This window comes from Cydia splendana, chromosome 10 (assembly GCF_910591565.1).
Source record: "Cydia splendana chromosome 10, ilCydSple1.2, whole genome shotgun sequence".
Taxonomy (NCBI): Eukaryota; Metazoa; Arthropoda; class Insecta; order Lepidoptera; family Tortricidae; genus Cydia; species Cydia splendana.
Window position 1 is genome coordinate 21,178,910 of NC_085969.1, and position 27,960 is coordinate 21,206,869.

The window sequence follows — 27,960 nt, forward strand, 5'->3', positions numbered from 1 at the left end:
TTTAAATTTAAAATTGAAGAGGAATTAAGGCAGTAGAAGTTTGTCAGCTGGAACAGCGGCGAAGAGTTTCTTGGACTCGTTGACGCAGGCGCGAATGATGTGGTCAAAGCTAACGGTTGCGAAGTCACGGATGACAGCCTCCCAGTGCTCGTTGATCACGCGGTGGATCGTGTCTCCTGCGGAACGACAATTGTTAAAGAAAAGAAATGGTATTACTAGTTAGAGACAGCGATTTAGGATAACTCCACAAAAATGAATTGTCAGAATGACCAAAAGTTGTATGTTTCACCACAAACGATTTCTCATTTATGGCTTTTACGTAAAATGCTAGAAAATAAGTAAATGATAAGGAACGGTTAAGATGCTATTTAGGCATGGAAATGTTAGGATGAAGATCGATGTAATGTAGTTTTTAAAGCAAGTTATTAGACTAGAGTTCATTGATGCACTTCCTGATGATGCTTAATTATAATTATCATTGTTGACACATATCTATGAGGGCCCTCAGAAAGCAAAGGACCAAGACTGCTCCACAAAATTATACGATAAAATGAGTAGAGTTAGTCAAACAGCTTTCGTAAAGAAATTTGATAATAATAGATACATATCTATGCTAGAACGTTGCCAGGATGAAGCGCAATCTAGCATCCCACAGCTCCCAGAGTTATTCTTCAATGATACTGAATGATGGACGTAGATAGTTTAGAGAAATATTAGGACAAAGTAAAGTAGCTTCCCAAGTTTGACAATTTATCCAACGTTTCAGCCTTCAGCAGCTCCGAGCAAGAATAGCAGCGAAAAATTTCTTGACTTCGTCGATGCATTTTCTGGTGACATCGTGATGGCGGGCGGCGCGATTGATGCTCTCGAAACAGGATTGCTCCACATAGTGATACAATGTTAGAATGTTTTAGAATGAAGCGTTATCTGGCATTCACCGTTTGCAGAATGATTCTTTAATGATGAAAGGAATGATGGCTGAATAACGACTTAAAGGCAGTGAGACGCTAAAGGTTAACGTCAGAAATGTTAGGACAAGAAGCTTTCCCCAGTAGGTACTGCCAATTGACTGCCAACCGTTCACGCTTTCAGCAGCTCCGCAGCAGGAATAGCAGCGAAGAGTTTCTTGACTTCATCGATACATTTCCTGATGATCTCCGTGATGGCGGGCGGCGCGATCTCTTGCATGATGATGCTCCAGTTCTCGTTCGTAAACCTGTTTGTCGTTTCCGCTGCAAGTAGAGTGTGAGGTGTGTTTATGTCATGTAAGAGTTATAAACTGGGTGGGGCTTTCTTGAAGGAAAACAGCGTGTGATCCATCGAGGAAGAATTTCAAAGAAATATTTGAAGCCTTCAATTCGTATTGAGCTAGAATTATTGGGATTATAAACTAAGAGGGCGTACAAATTGTTGTAGGTACATATTTTACAATCTATTCTGAATTTTCATAGGGTACCTATGTTGCAAATTTAAAAACAGAATAACTGCTTCTGGGTCTCAGGAGCAATAGTGTACCTAAACGTTTTGTATTAAGGTGATATGTAGGTACCTACAGGCAAAATACCTACCTAATTTTGTTATGATGACGTATTTCAGTCCAACATTTTTAGATTCGGAGATTTGTTTTAGTTCTTATAATCTTACAATACAATACACCGTATTTATTCGAGAAATAAATGTTGTAGTCCAATATTTAAGAAGCGAGATCGGATTAGGCAATTTTTAAAGTTCTATACTTGCTTAGGAAAAAAGTTGAGGTTTTTTACTTGGACACTTGGAGATACCGAAATATCGATAGCTTAGTCATAGTGAATGCGAAGCTCGAGAATGTATTAGTCTTACCTAGCTGTTTGTTTCCCCCGAAGAGATTAGTGAACTTGAACTGGGCACGGTCCATCTTGTACGTGTCCTTGTAACCGGTGACCACCCAGTGGCCCTGCTTGGTCTCGTAGTCGTATTTGATCACGATGTTGAGGTTCGCTGGAATACAAGTATTACATAAACTTTAATGAAACAGTAACACAGACAAAGGTAAGACGGTTGACCTCTTGACCTAACTTCGTTGATGCCCTTTTTTAAGTAGTTCATAAAATCTAGGATTTTTTTTGAAAAGACGCCTTGAATTTACACAATAAAGATCTTTCGCAAAATCTTTCGATAGACATCAAGTAAATCAAGTTCTACCAAGTGTCGCAAACATTTCGACAATGTTGACGCAGATTAACTTCCATTAGAAAGCATTGCGTAACAAAATGCATTGGAATCTAACCTGTTAACCCTGAGCAAAGATGAGACAAGGCATCACACACCGGTGCATCAGACAAGGACACATTTATTTGGTGTAGTTTAAAACTGGTCGGTGACCTTACCGGCCGGCGATTGGCCAACCGGGTGGCTTTGACCTGTCGTCAATAAAGAAAGGCACGTGTGATGCACGATTTCTTGACACGCGACTTAAGTTTGGAAAGGCATTGATCAGGTGTGAGTGACAAATAAATAAAGACGTAGCGCAAAACCGCGCTAGATGGAAATTGAGGACAAGGAAGGCCGACCCGAAGTAAATGGGAAGAGTAGACCTCTTCCCATTTACTTGGACGGAAGAAGAAAAGATGTGAGTGACGAGTGACACAATCTACGGTAAAAGCAGCGGTGCTATTACATGTTATCCTTTCGCCGGAATTTTTTTGCTATCTTACTGCTAAAAGGGACAGGGAAACTACCTATATACCTACTTTTCAACCGACGAAAAAAACGGAGGAGGTTTTCAAGTCGACGCGTATATATATTTTTTTTCAACCGACGAAAAAAACGGAGGAGTTCTCAAGTCGACGCGTATATATATATTTTTTTTATGTATGACCACGCATAACTTTTTACAGAGATGTTCGATTTTGATAATTATTTTTTATTGGAAAGGGTATACCTCAAAGTTGGTCCCATATAAATTTAGAAAAAAAAAAACCAACCTTAAGGGAAGGAAAATAGGGGATGATTGATTTTTTCACTCACCGATTGTAACGTATGACCACGCATAACTTTTTACAGAGTAGTCGTAATAATAATAAAAAATTGGAAAAAATCCTACCCTAAGAGTGGGAAAATAGGGGTAATTTATTTATATTACAGAACAAAATAATAGTTAAAGTAGGATTATTAATTATTAATATAACAGTTAATAGCTAAAGCAAGGTAGGTAGCTATTTTAAAAGTAATTAAAAATTAAGCATGTAATAATTTGTATAAATTTAAAAAATAAAAACTTTTTAACAAAAAAAATAACCGCCGAAAAAAAACTAAAAGGAAATAAAAAACAACCGGCACTAACACGAAACGAGTCGACCAACAAAAACAATAGCGCGCTGAAATGAAAAAAATAATTATTTTGTCTTCAATAACGCAAGTGAATACGGTGCCAGCCTCAAACAAACTTGAGCACCTTAGTGAAGCACCTGCACCGACTCCAAAAATAACAGATTGTAAATATATAAATACGCAGATTTGTGTGATTTATTTCAGAAGTATGTATATACATAGTTCATAGGTAAGTATTCACTTGCGTTATTGAAGACAAAATAATTATTTTTTTCTTTTCAGTGCGCTATTGTTTTTGTTGGTCGACTCGTTTTCTCGGTCCCTCTCAACAGAGTGTCTGGAAAAAGTATGGATTTAATAACGCATTAAAGTTTTTGGCTCTCCTGAACGCAACTACGCTTACGTAACTTGACAATGAGGTATGGGGTTATATTTTGGGGTACCTGCGTATTGTACCAGAGATTTATTGTTTAGAGCTAAAAAATATGTAGGTACAATATTGCTATTTATGTGCTTCAAATTGAATGTGATTCTGTGTAATCCTACTATAATTATTTATAATTGTCAGTATTTGTATCTAGGTAGGTACTTTACAGATTTTTTCCCTTAACTGACACTGAATAGTTTGGCAAAGGGATTGGACGTTTGGGGAATTGGACATTCGAGGCCACAATCCAATTGTCTGTTGTAAAAATAAAAATAATTGAGAGCGCACTATTCGCCAACAAACTGTCTACAGTTTGGCTAAACTTTTGTATACCTAGACATAAGTATATTTTTTGAAATAAATAAATTAATAAATTAATTAAATTTTAAATACTCAAAATTCAAAATGTGTTGCAAATCCAATTTATAAATTTGCCGCTTTTTTTTCTACGGGCTAAGTTATCAGACAATAGGGACCGTGCGCATAGACCCTCCAACGCCATCTTGTGGTCTGAATCGGAAACATATGTGCACATGTACATTGCCAAAGCAAGTGCTACCATCTACCGTTATCGTCGGTACGTTTCCTTGTGCATAGTAGGTTCTGCCATCTTGTAGGCTACACCGAAAGCATAAACGACACATTTACGCCTTGCGCCAAAAATCTGACGGCTCCTATTATGCTGCCCCCTATAGTTCATGTACGGGGGCTATAGTCTAACATTAACTCAATTTACTTACTAATTTTGATCTTGGCCTGTCCGTTGCCCTTGATTGGCAGGATGAGCACCTGTCCGTTCATGTCGTAGTGCGCTTTCAGCGTCACGTTGGCGGTGAAGTCGAAGACCGCCTTGCCCGCGTCAGGGTGCATTCTGGAACAGACGTTCTCACGTTTAAATAGGTTCGAGAAGGTCCAAATCGACCAATTTTGACCGGTGTAGTCGTGATCCAAGTGAGGTGTCCGGCTGGGTGGTATGTAGGTAGTTATGCCGGTTATGGCATCTACCGCAAATGCAGAAGACGCTTGATTCCAGCCCTGGTCCTGGGCCCAGGGCTTATTATTGTAAAACAGTAGCCGCGTGGTTCGGAAACCATGTGGTATACCGTCACGCGCTAAATTATTGTTCAGTCACTTAGGGTCCTAGCTAAATTGGCTGTTCAATACCTACTTACGCTATGGGATGTCCAATTTGTTTCCGAACCACACGGCTACCTACCTACTGTCTTACAAAAAAACCTTCAAGGCCTTGGTTGGCCAAGGGCTCAACAATCACGAAGCGTGACTGTTCTAAAATACTATATACCACCATATTCTACCATATAGTGTTTTAGTTACCAACCTGGACCTGGAAAGTTCTATTAAGTCTATCTTCTTTCAAGACACTTTCTGCTAAGAGACACAGAAAAAGGAACATGTTATTTCCCTGTCACGCTTAGTAAAAAGATAACAGAAAGTGTCCGGCATAATGAAAAATCCCTTATGAAGTGAAAGAAGACTTACTTGAAAGAGTTAACCCTGAACCCGCTCAACCCAGTAACAACAGTCTCGGTAAACGTGATCCTCAAGCTGGGGTTGTTCACCAGCACCGTCCCCAGCTGCACGGGGTCTAGTGGAGCTATGCCCAGCGCTGGGATACCCTGGGCGAACGTTGGGCCGGCCAGGGCGATGGACTTCTCGATGCAGCTGTTCAGGTTCGGGTCTGATGCTGAGCAGGGGTGGATGAAGGACGCTGTAACAAGACGGGTGAGGTGGCGTTAGCTTCATCTTAAGGCCCCAGTACACAGTGGTCAAGAATGGTCCATGACAGGCCATCCTCATTGTGTACAGGGGCAATGGTATACAATGGCGAACGACTGGCCATATCGTGGTGCGCAATCAGGAAGTTGTCGGTTTTTTTTGTAAAGGAATCGTGGCGTACCTAGTATTCACAGTCACACAGTCGCCAATGGCAGTGGCTTGGCATGGCCCATTAGTTAGCCACTGCATGTGTAATGTTGTACTAGCTATAGTCAAAATTACTTTAGGTAAAATTTTCATATTCAATATTCATGTCCATTCATAAACGTAGCTCAATTGGTTAAAAGCGATTGGACTTGTGTTCGAAACGTCGCAAGTTCGAGTCTTGCCGGAGGCGGTAAATTCTTCAATCTTTCCTTTAATATAAAAACCTAAGTAGACGTTGATTTATATATAGGTACAATAAAATTATCGTCTAGACTTCTAGAGTATGACTAACATATGTCATTGAAATTCGCAACACATAATCCTCCTTATAACGCTCCCTGGAAACAATTGACAGTCCATCATGGGCTGCTAATGATCAAGCTTTGCATAGGCTAATTAGCCAGCCTGAATGTAATTAAGAGCCCATCAACTTGCACACTAGCGCCACTGCTAAATAATCGTGATTATTAAAAATTAACGAAAGATATTTTAAAAAGGGGGCCGCTACGTACTGTATTTTGTATTTAAGTACCTTTTGAATACATCAGTTTTTATGTTGCTGGATTCGTCGATCTATGAACTCAAAACAAAAACGGACGTTTTAACATTGGCCGCATAGATTGACGAATCCAGCAACATAAAAACTAGTTTGATGTATTCAAAAGGTACTTAAATACAAAATACAGTAACGTAGCGGCCCCCTTTTTTAAATATCTTTCTATAAATTTAAATAATCACGATTATTTAGCAGTGGCGCTAGTGTGCACGTTGATGCGCTCTTAAACATGTTGTGTGTAATGTGTAATGAATAGGTATAACGTTTAGCTAATAAGGACCGTCTTGTTTGTGTGAATGTTCGGATAGACGTGCCATATTTGAAATGTGACGTAAGGTGTGTAGATTCATTATTTACTTAGCTAACTTTGATTAAGAGTCCTACGAACAGAAAAGGACGCTGCGCTACAATCTAAGAACGCTCTCATTTTAAAACGATTTGCTTAAATTAAGTTAAATGAAACTTGGCATGGACATTTACTTAACATATATACCTATCTGTTATCTACTATAGCAAGGCTCTCCAAACCCCGGCCCGCCGACAGCGGCGGCCCCCGGGAGCCAGGCTCCAGGTGTTCAGCCCTAACAGCAGCAACCAGATCCCTAATAGCATTTTCTTGTAGGGATTTTGTTGGGCCTTTGTTTACGTATTAGTTGGGCAACCGTTATATTTGGCCGTACGATTTGCTGGAGGGCCCTCGACAAAGGCCCTCCCGAAGATTCCCAACAGAGGGCCATAAGAGTAATTTTTTCGTTGGGCCTATTTAAATAAATCATACAATTATTCAACGGTGGTGGTTTTGGTTGGGCCGTGGTTGGGCCTATACACATTTGTTTGATGGTTGGTTAATTGTTACATTTGGCCGTAAGATTTGCTGGAGGGCCCTCGTCAAAGGCCCTCCCGAAGATTCCCAACAGAGGGCCATTAGATTAATTTTTTCGTTGGGCCTATTTAAATAAATCATACAATTATTCAACGGTGGTGGTTTTGGTTGGGCCGTGGTTGGGCCTATACACATTTGTTTGATGGTTGGTTAAGAGCGCTCTTACAAGAAAAGTCGAAATAATGCAAAATTGATGATACTAGTCGACGAAATTCAGGACTTTGCGCTCATTATTAGAAACAATGAGTACTTGTTCCAGTAAAAGCGTCTTCTTATCTTTATAAATATCGTTGTAAATATTAGAAAAAGGACTTATTAAATTAGTAATGATTTTTTTTCTGATGGTCGTTTCCGAAAAACCCCGTGAAGCACTGAATGGCGAGCTCTTATTTGGAAATGTTGAGAATTTTACTCTGCTAAACCTGGCTATTTTGTATTACTAATACCCTGTACTTTAGGCATATCAAACTATATTTTTCCTACATACCTTTGAGAAAGAGAAAATCAAAGTAAAACGAACTCGATTTTCTCTCCGAAACAAGTGTCAATTCCTACGAAAATCTACTTAATATCGAAGTCATTTTCATACTCAAGCAATCTGCAACGTTTGCTTATACTGTTGGTATACATTAGTGTTTATGAAATTCTACTATAATTTTTTGGCAATTTTTTGAAAACTACTCTATATTACCGATGACGCGCGCTGCGCCAGCTCAGTGCCGCGGCAGAGCTTGTAGAGGCAGGACGTGTGTCGGTCGGCTCCGCACATTTTCAACGGCGACGACGAGGTTTTTTATCATTGTGTGCGGCGGGCGCCGTGTAAAACGCTATACTGTGTGCGTGTAAACCGCAACGAGAGACTTTGATCCTAGCACTGTTTTTATAGTATTATAATTTATAATGGTACAGTTTAATAAACAACCGGACAGGATTAAAAATATTTGAAACGACCTGACATTCTATATGTATTTATTTGACTCAAGATAGTACTCAGGGTCTGATGATGGAGCCGGAAGGTGGTCACCGGTACCAATCAACCATGCAACTAAACCACTTCGTGTTTAGGCTCGTTTTATTCGTCTCAACAAGATCTTTGACTTAAGATAGTACTCAGGGTCTGATGATGGAGCCGGAAGGTGGTCACCGGTACCAATCAACCATGCAACTAAACCACTTCGTGTTTGGGCTCGTTTGATTCGTCTCAACAAGATCTTTGGCACAAGATAATACTCAGGGTCTGATGATGGAGCCGGAAGGTGGTCACCGGTACCAATCAACCATGCAACTAAACCACTTCGTGTTTAGGCTCGTTTGATTCGTCTCAACAAGATCTTTGACACAAGATAGTACTCAGGGTCTGATGATGGAGCCGGCAGGTGGTCACCGGTACCAATCAACCATGCCACTAAACCACTTCGTGTTTAGGCTCGTTTTATTCGTTTCTATAAGATCTTTGACACAAGATAGTACTCAGGGTCTGATGTTGGAGCCGGAAGGTGGTCACCGGTACCAATCAACCATGCAACTAAACCACTTCGTGTTTGGGCTCGTTTGATTTGTCGCAACAAGATCTTTGACACAAGGTAGTACTGAGGGTCTGATGATGGATCCGGAAGGTGGTGATCGGTACCAATCAACCATGCAACTAAACCACTTCGTGTTTGGCTTCGTTCGATTCGTCGCAACAAGATCTTTGACACAAGTTAGTACTCAGGGTCTGATGATGGAGCTGGACTCCACCCACGGGTACCAGTCTACCCTGTAACTGAACCACTTCGTGTTTGGGCTCGTTTGATTTGTCGCAACAAGATCTTTGACACAAGGTAGTACTGAGGGTCTGATGATGGATCCGGAAGGTGGTCACCGGTACCAATCAACCATGCAACTAAACCACTTCGTGTTTGGCTTCGTTCGATTCGTCGCAACAAGATCTTTGACACAAGTTAGTACTCAGGGTCTGATGATGGAGCTGGACTGTGGCCACGGGTACCAGTCTACCATGTAACTGAACCACTTCGTGTTTGGGCTCGTTTGATTCGTCGCAATAAGATGTTTGACACAAGATACTACTCAGGGTCTGATGATGATAGACAGGTACCCGTCGCCACCTTCGCGCTCCATCATCAGACCCTGAGTACTACCTTGTGTCAAAGATCTTGTTGAGATGAATAAAACGTGCCTAAACACGAAATGGTTTAGTTGCATGGTTGATTGGTACCGGTGACCACCTCCCGGCTCCAACATCAGATCCTGAGTACTATCTTGTGTCAAAGATCTTGTTGAAACGAATAAAACAAGCCTAAACACGAAGTGGTTTAGTTGCATGGTTGATTGGTACCGGTGACCACCTTCCAGCTCCATCATCAGACTCTGAGTATCACCTAGTGTCAAAGATCTTGTTGAGACGAATCAAACGATCCTAAACACGATGTGGTTTAGTTGCATGGTTGATTGGTAATGGTACCTTCCAGCTCCATCATCAGACCCTGAGTACTGTCTTGTGTCAAAGATCTTGTTGAGACGAATCAAACGAGCCCAAACACGAAGTTGTTTAGTTACATGATAGACTGGTACCCGTGGCCACCTTCCAGCTCCATCATCAGACCCTGTGTATCTTCAGTGTCAAAGATCTTGTTGAGACGAATCAAACGAGCCTAATCATGTTACTACATGGTTGATTGGTATCCGTGACCACCTTAATCATCATCAGACCCTCAGTACCAGTTCGTTTTTAAACCCTCGTTGATACAAACTTTACATCCTATAGGTACCAAATGCAATGACGAAACATGTAAATAAGCGAGTAGGTACCTATAATTTCTTTCGAGTAATATACCTTCATAAGTACGAGTATGGGGCTATTCATAAATTACGTCGTTTCAAATGGGAGGAGTGGGGGGGGGGGGGGTCTGGACATCGGATGATGGTAACATGACGTAGGAGGAAACAGATTCATCCGAAGCTTGATTTTTGGATGATTTGAGGGGTGGGGGGGGGGGGGTCAAAAATCGTCAAAAAAGATGACGTAATTTATGAACAGCCCCTATGTACATTTGCACTGCATTTAGTATTTTCGTACTTACCAAATAACAGTTTTAGAACTTTAAAAGTTAAGTACAGTTAGTGTTGTTATGGTTGATTTCAATATGCTTCGCGAAGGATCAAGAATGTTTAATCCATCATTGTAGTGCGAGTGTGGTAGAAGGGATCGGCGTACTGAGCTCGCACGGCCTGCCGCAGCGCGTAAAATACCTAAACTCGCTCAACGCCGAAATGTAATAGCGCTCTTAATTGTTACATTTGGCCGTATGGCTTGCTGTAGGGCCAACTGCAAAAAAATAAAAAAGGGCAATTTTTTCGTTGTGCTTCTGTTTGCAAATTCAACAATTACCCAACGGCAAGTCAGGTAGGTCGGTAGGTAGTCGTGCACCAGGTTGAAGGCCCAACACAGCTTGTCCCACAAAGGGCCAACATTGTAACTTTAACGTTGGGCCTTGTGTAGGATTCTTACAATACTACCGTAGGTAAATAGTTGTGTAATTTATAGTGTGCCTACAGTCTAATTATGTAATGGGCTTTTGTTTACGAGTCCTACAGTTACCCTACGTTAAGTAAGTGGTTGTGTAATACGACGTTGGGCCTTTGCTGATAAATATTACAATTACACTACGGTAGGCATTGGTTGTATCCACATGAAGGCCCTAGGCTAGGCAGCAGTTGTTGTTAATCTTCTCTGTATCGTTCCAATTTTAGTATATGTACTGCCGAAGCAAGTACACTTACTATACACTCTAATTTGTATATATACTAACCGCACTTCGAAACTTCGTAAGCGAGATTTATGTTTTTTGAGATTTAAATTGAGAAAATGTTGGTAAAATACAATTTTTTAAATTTATGTATAAATTTTATAGTTATAGCTATTAGATTTATAAGTTACTTTTAAAAAATATTATGATTATATCCGGAATAATCGAGAAAATAACTATAACTTCGATGTTTGGAGACAGTAACGCCATCTAGTGACGCCACAAGCAAACTCAATTGGTATTGTTGGGCATCAGTACCACAGCCAATGTTGGTAAATGCGATATTTGTGCTCACTGGGCCAACGAATGTTATCGTTGTTTAGCCACCGGTACCAAAATACACAAAGGCCCATTGTTAGGCGTCAGTGCCACAGCCAATGTTGGTAAATACGATATTTGTCATCATTGGGCCATCGGAAGATATCTTTGACTAGCCAACGTTACCAAAATACACAAAGGCCCATTGTTGGGCATCCGTGCCACAGCCAATGTTGGTAAATGCGGTATTCGTCACCATTGGGCCAACGAATGTTATCGTTGTTTAGCGAACGGTAGCAAAATACACAAAGGCCCATTGTTGGGCCTCAATGCTACAGCCAATGTTGGTAAATGTGATATTTGTCGTCATTGGGCCATCGTATGATATCGTTGATTAGCCAACGTTACCAAAATAAACAAAGGCCCATTGTTGGGCATCAGTGCCACAGTCAATGTTGGTAAATGCGATATTTGTCATCATTGGGCCATCGGATGATATCGTTGATTAGCCAACATTACCAAAATACACAAAGGCCTATTGTTGGGCATCAATGCTACAGTCAATGTTGGTAAATGCGATATTTGTGCTCACTGGGCCAACGAATGTTATCGTTGTTTAGCCACCGGTACCAAAATACACAAAGGCCCATTGTTGGGTATCAGTGCCACAGCCAATGTTGGTAAATGCGATATTTGTCGTCATTGGGCCATCGGATGATATCGTCGATTAGCCAACGTTACCAAAATAAACAAAGGCCCATTGTTGGGTATCAGTGCCACAGCCAATGTTGGTAAATGCGATATTTGTCATCATTGGGCCATCGGATGATATCCTTGACTAGCCAACGTTACCAAAATATACAAAGGCCCATTGTTGGGCATCCGTGCCACAGCCAATGTTGGTAAATGCGGCATTCGTCACCATTGGGCCAACGAATGTTATCGTTGTTTAGCGAACGGTAGCAAAATACACAAAGGCCTATTGTTGGGCATCACTGCCACTGCCAATGTTGGTAAATGCGATATATGTCATCATTGGGCCAACGAATATTATCGTTGTTTAGCCAACGGTACCAAAATACACAAAGGCCCATTGTTGGGCATCTGTGCCACAGCGAATGTTGGTAAATGCGATGGTGGGCCAATACAAAATTAATGTTGGCTACGGAACGAACCTCATCCCAACGTTTTCCCTACCGTTGGCACCGTGGGCCCCAACGAAAATGCTACTAGGGATACACCCCCCCGTGTGCAGTGGCCCGCGCGAAAATTCTGAGGCGCAATATGGCCCTCAGGTAAAAAAGTTTGGAGACCCCTACATCATATATTTTTTTTAGTTTTATCATTCTCTTATTTTAGAAGTTACGGGGTGGGGGGGGGGGACGACACATTTTACCACTTTGGAAGTGCCTCTCGCGCAAACTATTCAGTTTAGAAAAAAAATATATTAGAAACCTCAATATCATTTTTGAAGACCTATCTATAGATACCCCACACGTATGGGTTTGATGAAAAAAATTTTTTGAGTTTCAGTTCTATGTATGGGGAACCCCCAAAATTTATTGTTTTTTTTTCTATTTTTGTGTGAAAATCATAATGCGGTTCACAGAATACATCTACTTACTAAGTTTCAACAGTATATATAGTTCTTATAGTTTCGGAAAAAAAGTGGCTGGACATACGGACAGACAGACATGACGAATCCATAAGGGGTCCGTTTTTTGCCATTTGGCTACGGAACCCTAAAAATATCTACATCAAACGGTCTTTGAAAAAAACGCATTTAACCGATTTTCAAGACCGAACGAAGTGATCCCATAAGAGCTCCGTTAACAGTTTTATGCGGAGTTCTAATAGAGCGTAATTTCTATGTAATTTCAATTTATAGCAACGAAAACTAGTAGGAACCAGATATATTATGTTACTTGAATGTCAAAATGTCAAATGTCATGTTATTTCAGCATGTTCGTGTAAAATGCGACCGTAAAATCTATTTTAGGTTCATTCGACTCTTAATTCATGAAGATTAAACAGAATTGTTGACGTCATTTATCACTTCGTGGTGTCAAATTCTTGGGCAAAAGTAAATTTTGGCAAGGACTATACGCAATAGGAGTAAACTTTGACAAGGACTGAGGCGAAGCTATACATACTCGTATGTAGGTGGTAGATATTTTTTTAACACACTTAAAAAAAGGATTCTTTATTGCTTTTGTTTTGAGGCCTGTTGGAGTTTTATCGAACGAGCGAGCGAAGCGAAGCGAAGTTCTTACATTCGACTTTGAACACGCGGCTGGCTAGCGGCACGTCCCGGCATTTCGATGTTTTTAAGCTGAACTGTCAGAAGATAGTTTGATACTCAATAACTTAAGTAAATTTGTCCTAATTTAAATGAAATTGGATAAACGTGTAGTCGAGGGCATTATATATTAGTCATTAAATTATGAGCAGGCCCGATCAAGGGGTCATTGAGCTAGAAGAGCTTAGAAGGCCAAAAAGCTGTTTGTGAGGGGTCTTGCTATTCTGGTCATTTTTTTGCAAGAAACATGGCCGAGTTTAGTATCAAATGAAAGTGCTCGACTTACACTTTTATAATATCGTTTTTATATTTACCATTTTGAAATAATTAGCAAGATAAAAATAAAATAGAATAAACAATATAAGTATTTGACATTTGACAGGAAATATTTCGGCTTAGCACAGAGATACAGTTTATTTTAACCTCTGGTGGTGACTTAAATCCAGGGGAGGGACAGCCGTATACGAAGCCCTTTATTCGAAAAAATAGCGCCATCTATATTACTTAACGCTAAACTTGTAAATGGCGCTTCAAAATTGATGCAAAAAAGCAAACCTGTCAGTAGAAAAAGGCGCGAAACTCAAATTTTCTATGAGACCATATCCCTTCGCGCCTACATTTTTTCTACTGACAAGATCTGCTTGGCCAACTATATTATACATACTACCCTTTGCTTAAATCTATTAGTTAAGTGCTCCACAGACCTTGCAATAAATCCACGCGATCTTTGATCCATTGCCGCCTATAGAGCGACATAAAATAGTAGAAATTAAATAAAATGGAACTCAAAAATGTCCATACTAAATTGTTGCCATGTCGTGTAAGCATTTTACGTCAAAAATGTGACAGTTACGTAGAAAGTGGCGCCCTCATTTATTTTCTATAAAGCGAGTACCTAAGTAGGTGCAACAAAGTCAATCGCTATATAATTTTTGGTTAACCACGAGTTCTCAGTTCGGGGTGAGTTTGTTACTCAAGTTTGAAATTTGCACTGACTTGGCACTCTTGGATTTGACGTGGACCGTGGACCTACAATTACAATGTAGGTACCTAGATCCAATTGTAGAAGCTAACTCTACATGGCATTTGCATAATTGTCAAACGGCCCGATTAGAACTTTAAGATACGTCAATTAACAGATCTAGAAACGATATGGAATAGACGTCCGGTCTGGCCTAGTGGGTAGTGATAGTCAATCAATCAATAATCATTTATTTCAAATAACAAAGATTCATAATACATAGTAATACATGGTTAGTAACACAATAAACTTATTATCTAGGTTAGTATTCTTATATCTATGGTATTTGTACATTAATAACTAAATAAATACTCCATTGCAACAGTGCGCACATCACTCGACCACTTGTGCATAGTTAGTGATGTGCAAACTGCAGCAATGCCGTATAAATGGACAATCAATCCTATCCGCTATCATGGCCAGGATGCTGTTGCGGCTATCCCGCACCCTCCGCACCAGGGACGCGCATTTCTTTCTAATTGTTGCATAAAAGCAGTCAACTCTCGCCTCTGCAAACATCCCCGATGCGCTGCAGCAGCGGGGCAGCCGCATCAGCATCCTGAACGCATTATTATATTGTACGCGAAGGGCTGAGTACGTTTTTCGAGTGTAGTTTACCCACAGGCTGCTCGTGTAAAAAGATGTGCAATAAGCTTTAAAAAGCGTTTTTTTAACTTCGTTGGAGCAACGAGCAAACCTGCGGGCTAACATATTGGCTCTCACTGACAGCGCCCTACGCTCCCTTTCCATATCACTATCGTCTTTAAGACTCGGAGTAAGTATATGCCCCAAGTATTTAAATTGCTGCACTCTATTTAGTGGAGAACCATACAATTTAACCTCCGGCACACTAGTAGGCACTTGATTCCCCCTGCCAAAAACCATGTATTCGGATTTATTTACATTATATATCAACCCATGATCTGAGGCATACTTTTCACAGGTACTCAGCAATTTCCTTAACCCACACACCGAGGCGCTCAGCAGGACCATGTCGTCCGCGTAACTTATATTGTTGACGGCTACGTCGTCCACATGGCAGCCAACATGTTGACCGCTAAGCTCCTCGATGAGTGAGTTAATATATACATTAAAAAGCGAGGGTGACGTCAGCCCCCCCTGCCTAACACCGCACTCCAGCCTATACCAGTCAGAGTATGTACCTGCCCATCTAACAGCGTTGACCTGATTTCCATACCAGTGTTTGAAAATTTGTATTAACTCCCACGGAACATTAATTTCCTTGAGTTTTTTCCACAAGATATCGTATGAAACCAGGTCAAACGCCTTCGACAGGTCAAGGAAACAGGCATAGATAGGAGTTTCTCGATATGTGTAGTATCTGACGACATGCTTTAAACACAAGATGGCACTTTCGGTGGAAAGTCCGGGCCGAAACCCAAATTGGTTGTCATGCAGCTGCAGGTGTTGTTGCAATCGTGCGTTCAGCATGCCGTCAAACACTTTAGCTATGATAGTGGCCAGGGATATCGGCCTGTAGTTACTAGTATTGGACAGATCTCCCGTCTTATTTTTCACAATAGGCACCACTACCGTGCGTATGAGCTCAGGCGGTAAATATGAGTGGCTTACACAGAGGGTATAGAGCATAGCAAGTGTTCCTGCGAGGTGGGGACCCGCGAACTGGAGGTGCTCGACGCTGAGACCATCATGACCCGGCGATTTTCCTTTTGACATAGATTTTATCACTTGTCTGACTTCAGCCGCAGTAAAACTTGTTCCCAATATGTCACCCTGATTCTCAGCGTCGAGCGTCCCAGCAGTCGGACCCAAAGGTGGCATAACCTTAAAACAATCTTTAAAAATATTAGCTATTCCTCTTGGGTCACTAACCCCCCCCACGCTCATCGGAAGGCCAGGTTTACTATTTAACTTCTCTGTACATTTCCAAAACGCACGAAAATCATGATTTGTATGATGAGCCGCTAAGATGTCCATTTTGATCTGATCTTGGTGGTTTTGGCACCACCTTAATCGGGACTTAAAAATCTTCCTACTCTCACACATTTGATTGAATATGGTACCTGAGGGGGGCTTTCCGTGCAAAATCCATGTTTGGAACTTTATACGAGCATCAGCATGGGCTTGGCTAACGTGCTTATTCCAGCCGACTATCTGCTTTTTCTTCCTACGCCTGCTTACAATTCGACTGGCTACGGCAGATTCACACAAGGCAGACACGATGTTAGTATACATGGTATTAATTATTTTTAAATGTTCAGTTTTATGACATTTATGATCGGAACATTCTCTTAGGGCCGCCGGGAAGTCAATGAGTCTTAGTTTATTATGACATTCTTGCCTATACCTATCAATCTGTTCTTGACTTCTAACCCCCCATAACACCCTATTATCCAAAAGATTATGACTAGTTATTTTTGGCATTAGTACATCTAACTGACACTCTAATATCAAGGGAAAATGGTCCGACCATTGCACATCATACTTAACATACACCTTGATAATAGAATTTAAACAAGATTCCGTCACTACAGCATGGTCCAACCACCTCCTACACCCGTGCACATCTATATCTATACATATAATAAAGCTGAAGACGGTCGAAAGTCTGTACATGGAAGATATTTGAAAAAAAGTTGGCTGGGGATACTTAGAATCGATAACAGAACACGTTCCAAAAGTTTTTAGAATTTTTGACTGTTTGTCTGTTTATCTGTTTATCTGTTTGTCTGTTTATTTGAACGCGCATCACGTGAAAACGGCTGAACGGATTTTGATGAAAACTTTACTAATCTGTCGAGAAAATCCCCGGTCAGGTTATAGGCTATAAAAATTCAACCCCTAAAAGGGGGGGTAGCTACAATACCCAATTGACTTAAGTTTGCCCCTGAATCTTATGGCGCTACTTAGGAAGGAGGGGCAAACTTTTTTCAAATATGTGCTACCACTATTGAGTACCCTGGTAAACTAAAAGATGGCGCTGAATTTAATACGCTGTGGCATGAATAAGCCACAAAGGAAAGATTTTGCCAAATTAACTCTAAGTTTAGAAGACACGGATATCAACAATAATTGAATAATTATGTTGATTTAATAAATTAATAATATATCGAAAAATGTTCGCGCTCGCTTCGTTCGCGTTTTCAATAACTTTCTAAGATATGGCGACTGCAGCAGCATTACTCTGTTGCAACGTTACTGCTGTAGCACTGTCAATTTTCGTGATAAAATTATGTGACTGACTTCCATACTGAAAGTAAAAATGTACAACTGTCTATCAAATTGCCTATTTATATCGAAAAAATTTCGCGCCCGCTTCGCTCGCGTTTTCAATCACTTTCTATGATATGGCGACTGCAGTAGCATTACTCTGTTGCAACGTTACTGCTGTAGCACTGTCAATTTTGGTGATAAAATGATGTGACTGATTTCCATACTAAAAGTAAAAATGTACAACTGTCTAACTGTCTATCAAATTGCATTTTTATATCGAAACATTTTCGCGCTCGCTTCGCTCGCGTTTTTTAACACTTTCTAATATATGGCGACTGCAGCAGCATTACTCTATTGCAACGTTACTGCTGCAGCACTGTCAATTTTCGTGATAAAATGATGTGATTGATTTCCATACTAAAAGTAAAAATGTACAACTGTCTATCAAATTGCGTTTTTATATCGAAAAATTTTCGCGCTCGCTTCGCTCGCGTTTTTTATCACTATCTAATGTATGGCGACTGCAGCAGCATTACTCTATTGCAACGTTACTGCTGCAGCACTGTCAATTTTCGTGATAAAATGATGTGACTGATTACCGTACTAAAAGTAAAAATGTACAACAGTCTATCTAATTGCGTTTTTATATCGAAAAATTTTCGCGCTCGCTTCGCTCGCGTTTTCAATAACTTTCTAAGATATGGCGACTGCAGCAGCATTACTCTGTTGAAACGTTGCTGCTGCAGCACTGTCAATTTTCGTGATAAAATGATGTGACTGACTTCCATACTAAAAGTAAAAAGTTACAGCTGTCTATCAAATTGCGTTTTTATATCGAAAAATTTTCGCGCTCGCTTCGCTCGCGTTTTCGATTACTGTCTAAGTTATGGCGACTGCAACAGCATTACTCTGTTGCAAAGTTACTGCTGCAGCACTGTCAATTTTCGTGATAAAATGATGTGACTGATTTCCATACTAAAAGTAAAAATGTACAACTGTCTATCAAATTGCCTATTTATATCGAAACATTTTCGCGCTCGCTTCGCTCGCTTTTTTAATCACTTTCTAATATATGGCGACTGCAGCACTATTACTCTGTTGCAACGTTACTGCTGCTGCACTGTCACTTTTCGTATTAAAATGATATGACTGATTTCCATACTAAAAGTAAAAAGGTACAGCTGTCTATCAAATTGCGTTTTTATATCGAAATATTTTCGCGCTCGCTTCGCTCGCGTTTTCAATTATTGTCTAAGTTATGGCGACTGCAACAGCATTACTCTGTTGCAACGTTACTGCTGCAGCACTGTCAATTTTCGTGATAAAATGATGTGACTGATTTCCATACTAAAAGTAAAAATGTACAACTGTCTACCAAATTACGTTTTTAAATCGAAAAATTTTCCCGCTCGCTTCGCTCGCGTTTTCAATAACTTTCTAAGATATGGCGACTGCAGCAGCATTACTCTGTTGTAACGTTGCTGCTGCAGCACTGTCAATTTTCGTGATAAAATGATGTGACTGATTTCCATACTAAAAGTAAAAATGTACAACTGTCTATCAAATTGCCTATTTATATCGAAGTTTTTCGCGCTCGCTTCGCTCGCGTTTTTAATCACTTTCTAATATATGGCGACTGCACCAGCATTACTCTGTTGCAACGTTACTGCTGCAGCACTGTCAATTTTCGTGATAAAATGATGTGACTGATTTCCATACTACAAGTAAAAATTTACAACTGTCTATCAAATTGCGTTTTTATATCGAAAAATTTTCGCGCTCGCTTCGCTTGCGTTTTCAATAACATTCTAAGATGTGATAAAGGTGACATTCGGGTGGCGACTACAGCAGCATTAGGTACTCTGTTGCAACGGTACTGCTGCCGCACTGTCAATTGTCGTGATAAAACGATGTGATTAATTTCCATTCTCAGCTGTAATGCGGCAATGAACGTCACTCAATTTACCAAAAAAATTAAATGTAATTTTGATGACCCTAGGGAGAGGGGGCACCATGGTCTAGAAATGCTTAGGGCATCAAAATATCTTAATCCGGCACTGGTCGTTTGCGTAGTCAAACGATTTGGGACTCGCATTTTATACGCATTACCATGCATTCCCGAAAACAATCGAATCATTCCCGAAAGTCTCGCTACGCATTGAGGTTACAAGGGGCACGTGGTCTTCCTCAGGAGTCTGAAGAAGACCACGGTGAGTGGCGGTCTAGCCAGGCAGGCCGCTTCGCTTTCGCTCGCGCGCGTATACCTTACTGTATCGTCCGATATACACCTACTAGGTACTCTGTCGTTTAAATCACGTGTAAAATTTGAATAAGGGCGAAAAAACTAATGACTTTGGAGTTTAGTTTTATTTAGTGGTACCTAATTGTAAAATATTTTATCTGGACTACAGTCCTCTAGCATATCCATCTGTCAACTTTACTTCAAGTTCCGCCTCCAGGGGAGAGGGAGAGAAATTAGGATTAGAAATTAGCCGCTTACTGACACAGACCGAATTACACGCGGGCGGAGCCGCGGGCACAGCTAGTCACTAATAAAAGTGTAGGTATCCGAGTTCAAACCTAATTTCTCCATATCAACACAACTCCATCTCTGGTCGTCACAAAAATTCATGAGTTCACTATAAAAAGGTTCGAAAGGATGAGCGTTAGTGACCCTGCTTGCGAAGCCGATGGTCCTGGGTTCGAATCCCGGCAAGGATATTTATTAGTGTGATGATTGACGTTTCTTCAAACAAAAACGTCACTTTTGACACTGACACATCTAATCCATATCGTTTCTAGATCTATTAATTGACGTATCTTAAAGTTCGAATCGGGCAGAAAGTGTGCAATCAGCGTCATAAATGTAATATTCTCTGAAAATATGACGCTTATAATGACACTCCCCCACTTTGCAACTGGTGCTTAAGGCTGAATTTTAACGGCTCAGTTTTCCACGAGCCCATTGTTCGTCAGTTTTCCTCAAGACCTCGCCACGAACCGGCCAAGGCTCGCGTCCATCTGTCATTTTAATCACTGCGCACACGCTGGCTGCATAGCAATACGGTTCATACAATTATGTATGGCCCTAGGGTATTCGTGACCCTTTGCACGGCAGAAAAATACCACCGCCTAGCCAAGTTACCATCGTTTATGGAAAAAAACAAACGAAATGAGTTTCGTTACCTCTACGACTAACTAAACTAGGTAACTAAAAGACTTAACGAAACTTAGGACTAAAGAAATGATCACGGTCACTTTTCGTTAACAATTTGGACGAATAACTTGTCTATTGTTTGTTGCCGGTCCCAGATTGGGATACCGTCCTCCAATTGAGGGGGGACTTCAATCTTCTCGAGGCAGAGGTGTAGGCAAATAGTATATGGTATATGGTTGGAGCCAGTGTAGCTTTATTTGACGTTCATAAGCGCATTGTGATGTAATATTGGATTTTGACTCTTGGAGACCCTATGCATCTCTAAGGATAATTTGATAAACTATATAATCTAATAGTTCTGTCTGACACCTAGAGACATTTACACCTCTAAATATTATAGATTTTACTTGTGTTTTTGTTATCTGTATTTTTTTTATATTATTATTATAGTTTTTGTTTATGTAATTCGACACTAAGAGACCATATACATCTCTAAGTAATTGTAATACGTTAGTTTGAATTGGTAGTTGCAGTTAGTTGTATTTTATAAAATTGTTGATGTATTCTTATTATTTTTGCTTGTATGTAAATTCAATGTTGACGTGTAAAAGTGCCCTTGTGGCCTATTTGCTGAATAAATGTTGAAGTTTTTGAAGTTTTTTTTTTCAGCTCTGATGACGAATACCTACGATGATACCTGAGCGCCGAAGTAAGAACTTTGATTAAACAGGTGACTTGAATTACAATGATGGCCTTTTCTGGAAATAATTTCGCTATTATTCATGAATTCACAACGATATAAACTAGTCTTTAAATTCGTCCTGTTTATTTTGGTTCGAACGGTGCATCAGAAGCCATGCATCTATTGCAACAGATAGATATACTGAACTAGGCTGGCATTGACCGCACGTTGGTTATCCTTGCGGGTTGCATAACGCCTTAATGTTGGCTGAGGTAAACTACTTCAAAGTGTTTGGCATTTTGTAAGTCACGTATAGTTATTAGTTAGCGGTTATTTTGTACTTACATAAATATACGTAATACTTACTCAACTCAACTTATATTTAGATATGCATAGTGCTCAATTAATACCTACCTAATAAGGAAAATAATAAGTTCTCAAGAATTGCTCAGTAGCTCTGGTCAGTATATGTCGAAGATTCAGACATTACAAAAATTATACATGCGAATGCAACTCTGTCTGTCGGTGTTACCTAACCGATACGATGATATGATTTTGTTATGGAGTGGAGATAGTTTGAGTCCCGGAGAAGAACTTTGTTCAGAACTTTAAGAAGATTTATATTAATGAAACTTAAACTTCCAAGCAGCAGGGACGAAGCCGCGGAGGAGGAGTTAATAAGGTCAATATTTCGTAATTCCGTCCACTAGCGTTTTTCCTCGAACAACGAATAACATTGATAATTTCGTCGACAAAGCAGCGATTACTTTTAGTTCCAGCAATCAAAAGCAAATAGTTTTTCTTCCTACGATTGAAAATCAAAGAAATATACGCTCGTGGACGGAATAGTCCCTACGACGGTATTAGCCACATTGACCTTAATACAATAAAAATAAAGTAGGTACTGTAGGTACCTAAATAACAAAATTAATCATTGACTAAGGCCTCCAGTGCCCGAGGTCGGATACCAACCGGTATCTGCAGTCTGCAAATGCAAGCAGTTCATGACAGTTTCAACTTAATAAACAATTGTGCATAATTCCTTTCAAGTTTTTCCTTTAGTACCGCTCACAGACGTTTCTGCTTGATAAAAAATGGTTTAATAATTCCTTTCGCCTTCACTGCTTCCATGAGTTTTCTAGACTATTCGGTCTAGAAAACGCGATCGCATCCAGTCGGATCGAGTGGCGGGTTGCCTTTACGCGTTGTTGGTTTATTTAGTAACTCATGTTAATATCCTTGTGAAATTATTGCTACAGTTACATGTAACTGTCAGACTGTGTATAATACAGAACAGAATAGGTAATCGTATTTCGTACAGAACGGAATAATGGATACGCTCCATCCAACCTACCTGAATGGAATCACCCGGCGATGGCAGATTGTCTATATATGAATGAATGAATGAATGAAATTAATTTATTCCAGAATGTGAATCCATATGTGATTAAAACATTTAAAACTAATTACATAATAAAATATTATGATTAAATTAAATTAAATTAAAGACGTACACAAACACAACAATTAATTATAAGGACCGGAGTCTCGGGTCACCCCGACCCCGATACGACAGGCTTGTGGTAGGCCCTCCATCGCTCGTGCAGCGGACTGGCGTCCCACTCTCTGACCGCCGACAGTAGAGTGTTGGTGGAGAAGTAGATCGCCTTTCTGGCGGTGGCGCTCCTTACGCGCAGCAGCGCGTCCCAGCCTGGCGCGCGCCCTTCTGCGAACATGGCGCTCGCACTGCACCAGCGCGGCAAACGGAACAGCGCCCGCCACGCGTTGTTGTACTGCACACGGAAGTCTCTGATCGCCGCGCAGGTGTAGTCTGCCCATAGCTCTACAGTGTAGACGCTTGTACAAAAACTGAGGAACAGCTGCCTTTTTACTTCGTTGCTACACTTGGCGAATCTTCTAGCCAGCATATTCGCCCGTACCGCTGTAGCTCGCCTTTGCCTTTCTATGTCATCCTGGTCTTTTAGATTAGACAGTAGAATATGGCCAAGATATTTGACCTCGTGCACTTGACGCAATTGAACCCCATCAAGCAGCAGCGGTGGTATGTGCACGGGCATATGTGCCGCCTCCATAAGCATAAACTCCGACTTGTCAGCATTGTACGTCATATTATGCTGCCTGGCGTACCTCTCGCATTCTGCGAGTAATTCACGCATAGCTCCCACGGATGGCGCTAGTAGGACCATATCGTCCGCATACGCTATGTGGTTGGTCATTATGCCATTGATGGAACATCCGACCCCGGTCCTTGTCAGAGCCTGCGACAGGTCATCCATGTAGACGCTGAAGAGTGCCGGGGACATACTCCCACCCTGCCTTACGCCACAGTCCGCTAGCTGCGGACAGAGTAGATTTCCATCTTACGACGTTCATCTGCTGGGAATACCACTTCTCCAGTACCTTAACAATTAGTGTGGGCGTTTTCCGTTCATGTAATTTATTCCACAGCAGTTGGTGGTCAACCCTGTCGAAGGCTTTGCTAAGATCTAGGAAGCAGGCGTACACAGGCGTTTTTCTAGATTTATAATAGCCTATTATCTGCTTAAAGGCATATATAGCCGATGTTGTTGAGACGTCACTCTTAAACCCAAACTGGTTATCGGCACTGTATAAATATGGAGCTGCGAGTTGATGCAGTACCCTTTCCAGTAGTCTGGCTATTATATAATGAGATAGCAATATCACTTGCTCCCTCTAACGCATAAATGCGTCCCTTGGAGTGGCCGGCGATGGCCCATTGTGTACTGGGGCCTTAACATATTGTTCTACAGATTAGCTAGCCATACACGTACGGATTTGCCCGCCGGATCTGCCTGAAAGATGTGTCTGACGGGCACATCGCGATCCGTTGGTTTTTAGCACGGACAGCGTGCAGCGGACAGACATCCGGCGGACAAATCTGTGTCTATTTCTCGCCACACATTGACGGATGTGCTCGTCAGACACATCTTTCAGGCAGATCCGGCGGGCAAATCCGTACGTGTATGGCTAGCTATTGACTAATTCAAACGTACAGTAGGTAAGCTGGGTTTCTTTTATACCACATCGGTGGCAATCAAACGGCCCGCCTGATGGTAAGCAGTCACCGTAGCCTATGGACGCCTGCAACTCCAGAGGTGTTACATGCACGTTGCCGACCTTTTAGAAACCTGTACACTCCTTTTTTGAAGAACCCCATATTACGTATCAATTGTTCTTTTCTTTTGTATCTTTTTACTGAGGTGTGCCAATAAAAAGTATTCTATCTATCTATCTATCTATCTACGTAGACCCTCGGGAAAACCTCGGAAGGGGGCTCATTCCACATGGGTTAATAACGGGGTTTGTTCATAATACTCTATGGTCTATGTGTGTAATTCCATTAACTCACCTCTTTCTCAAGACTCATATCTATATGGAAAACGCCAATGGAAATATATAGTCACGTTACCTTTTGGCGTTTGTCGATGTCTTCTTGGGTTACCGTGTTGTTGTTGTTATGGAATCACACGCATGCGCGTTAACGTTACGACCTTGACCGGCGCGCGCCGGCCGGCACCCTGAGATTCACCCGTGAGATGAATAAAATTATAAAAAAGTTGTAAGCCTCCGTAAATACATACAGGGTGCTTTTGTTATCATATCACTGACCAAACTCTGTGGGGTGAATATGTAGGTCACACTGAACCACTTTTACTATGGGGCCAAGCTAGAAATCGTGAAAAAAATGAACGAAGACATGCGAGAATCAACCAATAACATATATAACTAGTGGCTCTGTGAGCTGTAGACCTCGCGAGCAGAGCTTTAAATTACATGGTGCTAAGAGCTTTAAATATAGTAAATTAAAAAAATAACAATACGAAATTTAAGTGTAAAAAAATAAAAAAAGTTATATCCCATTCCCAGCATACAAATACTGGGGATCGAACCCAGACTCTCTGTGCAAACAAAAAAAGCGAACGTTTACAAACTGAGCCAAATAGTTCTTACATATGCTGACGAAATTTAGCTACTCATTCTCAAGTTAAAATTAGTTAAAATTAAATATCTCAATACCTCCGAAACCAGCGAAATAAATTTTCTGAAATTTTGGCCATTTAATCTATAAACATACCTATCTCAAAAAGAAAAAAACTCTTATGATATCGATACGACTATTTGTTTAGGCGCGAGGTATCACGACTCCGCCATTTTTAAAAATTTCCAAAATCTGGATTGACATAAAAAAATATTTAATCATATAATCTGGTCACAAAATTTCACGAGAATCGGTTGAGAATTGTGACCTGTAGAGGAAAACATCTGGACGGAATCCGGACGGACATACGAAAGCAAAATGCCCGAGTCAAAACGTAGACCTTCGCTACGCTTCGGTCAATTAACATAGCTTGTAATCCACATTTCTTCTCCCTCCGTTGGATCAATTACTATTACCTACCAATGCTATTAGTCATAGTCATAGTCATAATAGTCATATAGGTATTTAATAATATTTATTCAAAAAACAATACAGGTATTGTGTTTGGATTGAAATACGGTTGATTCCCGCACGTTTCATCTCCGCCGTACCGCCACTTGCACCATCCCACTAAAGCAGGGCTCTCCAAACCCCGGCCCGCGGGCCAAATCCGGCCCGCGACGCGTTCCAATCCGGCCCGCCGACACCCAAAGCGTCCGGCCCGCGGGAGCCAGGCTCCAGGGGTTGAGCCCGTTAGGGTGAGGGTTAGGGGGTATCAGGTTGCTGCTGTTAAGCAGCAACCTGATACCCCCCGGGGCCGACGGTGGCCCGCGCGAAAGTTTCTGAGGCGCAATATGGCCCTCAGGTAAAAAAGTTTGGCATGACTCAAGTCACGTTAGACCGGGCCGTGACCGGGCCGGAGCTTCCGGCGCTTCGTTTTCTATGGAAAGCATCACGTGATCACCTTTCATCTGTCATAGATAAGTAAGCGCCGGAAGCTGTGGCCCGGACACGGCGTGGTCGGCCGGTCTAACGTGAGTCAACCTTAACCCAGGGTTAATCGGTTAAACCGTTAACCCAGTGTCAAATTGTACTGGTAACCATGGTAACTCTAGGTTTAACCGGTTAACCCCGGGTTAGTGAATGGTGCAAGTGGCCCTTAGTGGAGAGGCAGCCATAGGTACCTTTCAGTCCTTCTCAGCAGAAAGTGTCCTGAATAATACCGTCTGATGAAAGTATTCCGCCTACCCGATACACGTACGAGTAACAATCGTGTAGTAACACTGGAAGCGGACGTGTCGTAAGCGACTCCGGCGCATCCAACAGTAAAGGACGCACTACACTATACATTTCCGATTTTTCTACCTATAATTTATTTCGAGGACAGGAAAACTAAGTCAACCAATTTATTCCATTCATTGCCATGGTTAGGGAATGGGGTTGGCCTGTCGAAGTATTTTACAGATGGTGCCAATGCGCCATTTAACCTGTCAATCCTACGAATAGTGTCAAATTCTTGTTTATAAATTTAAATTTTATGTCCTTGATTGCCTTTAAGCCAAATCCCATATAACATATCTAGAAACAGGGGAAATCTATGTTAATGCCATCAAATAAAAAAAACCTTTAATGACAGTTGCCAATAACCTCATTCTGGGTCGCCGTAGACAGGGCGTTCATCTTCAAACACTGGACCCTAAATGGTCGCACAACGTCGGATTCAAAGGAATTTCCTTCCGCTCCGGATGTGGAATAAACTTCCTGTCGAGGTTCTCTCGAGGGATCTTTAAAACAGAGGGCTTACCGCGAAAAACGAAAATGGAAATTTCGATATCTGCCTCTCTATCGCTCTTGCATACCCGTCAACGTCCGTAGGCTATGGACACCGCTTAGGTACTATCAGTGGGAATAGAGTTTTATTGATGCCCCTGCACGTGTTGTGCTTTTAAATTTAATTTAGTCAGTAGCTAAACAAAAATATATATTTATAGGTACTGTCTTTTATTAAACTTTTTCATATCTAACTTAAAAATCCCGTCACCAGAGAAAAAACGAGTTTTTTTTAAATCCTGTCGTCCTTTTAACAAAATAAATAAAAAAAACTCACGCAGCGTATCCGCCCTCACTCCCGCCAAACAACAAACCGCTATCAAAAACGCGCGCATCTTGAATTTTGACACTTTGATTTTTTAAATCGCAGCAAAGACCGATCTCGTCGCATTCAGCCTTCCAACTGCAACGATTTAAGGTCGCGGAGTCTTTTATATGTTGTGCAACTAGTCGCACGTAAATATTACCACAGTTTTATTTGGTCTTTACTCGCATAGGATTTCTGTGGATCAAGGTGTCTAAATTAGTTGGTGTTTGTAGAGTTTGTTAGATGATAATAATTGAGTTGTCCTGTAAGTTCAGGGGTTTGTTCAAATTCAAATTCAAAATATACTTTATTCATGTAG

At 41.0% G+C, this 27,960-nt stretch overlaps 2 protein-coding genes across 2 annotated transcripts in view; one reads left to right on the plus strand and one right to left on the minus strand.

The window, feature by feature from the left end:
- LOC134794457 (protein takeout-like) lies at nucleotides 1-27,770 on the minus strand. The gene is made up of 6 exons (XM_063766271.1): nucleotides 27,612-27,770; nucleotides 5,240-5,468; nucleotides 4,480-4,610; nucleotides 1,843-1,980; nucleotides 1,078-1,232; nucleotides 1-176 (listed from the first exon to the last, which is right to left on the minus strand). Exons 1-5 carry the CDS (start codon nucleotides 27,667-27,669, stop codon nucleotides 1,081-1,083), a joined length of 708 nt encoding a protein of 235 aa, XP_063622341.1. The 5' UTR covers nucleotides 27,670-27,770; the 3' UTR covers nucleotides 1-176; nucleotides 1,078-1,080.
- The window catches only part of LOC134794442 (solute carrier family 22 member 3-like), a 361,574-nt gene continuing 343,345 nt past the window's right edge, over nucleotides 9,732-27,960 (plus strand). The window contains exon 1 of the mRNA XM_063766255.1: nucleotides 9,732-9,741. The gene's annotated coding sequence lies outside the window, so the exon portion shown is untranslated. The remainder of the gene's footprint in view (nucleotides 9,742-27,960) is intronic.

Bases quoted from the DNA above. Each gene is read 5' to 3' on its own strand.
- LOC134794457 (XM_063766271.1), bottom strand. From the start codon at position 27,669: ATGCGCGCGTTTTTGATAGCGGTTTGTTGTTTGGCGGGAGTGAGGGCG. The intron at 5,469-27,611 runs GTGAGTTTTTTT...GTCTTGTTACAG, and splicing joins AGTGAGGGCGGATACGCTGC to CGTCCTTCATCCACCCCTGC. The intron at 1,233-1,842 runs GTAAGACTAATA...CTCTACTTGCAG, and splicing joins CGGGGGAAACAAACAGCTAG to CGGAAACGACAAACAGGTTT.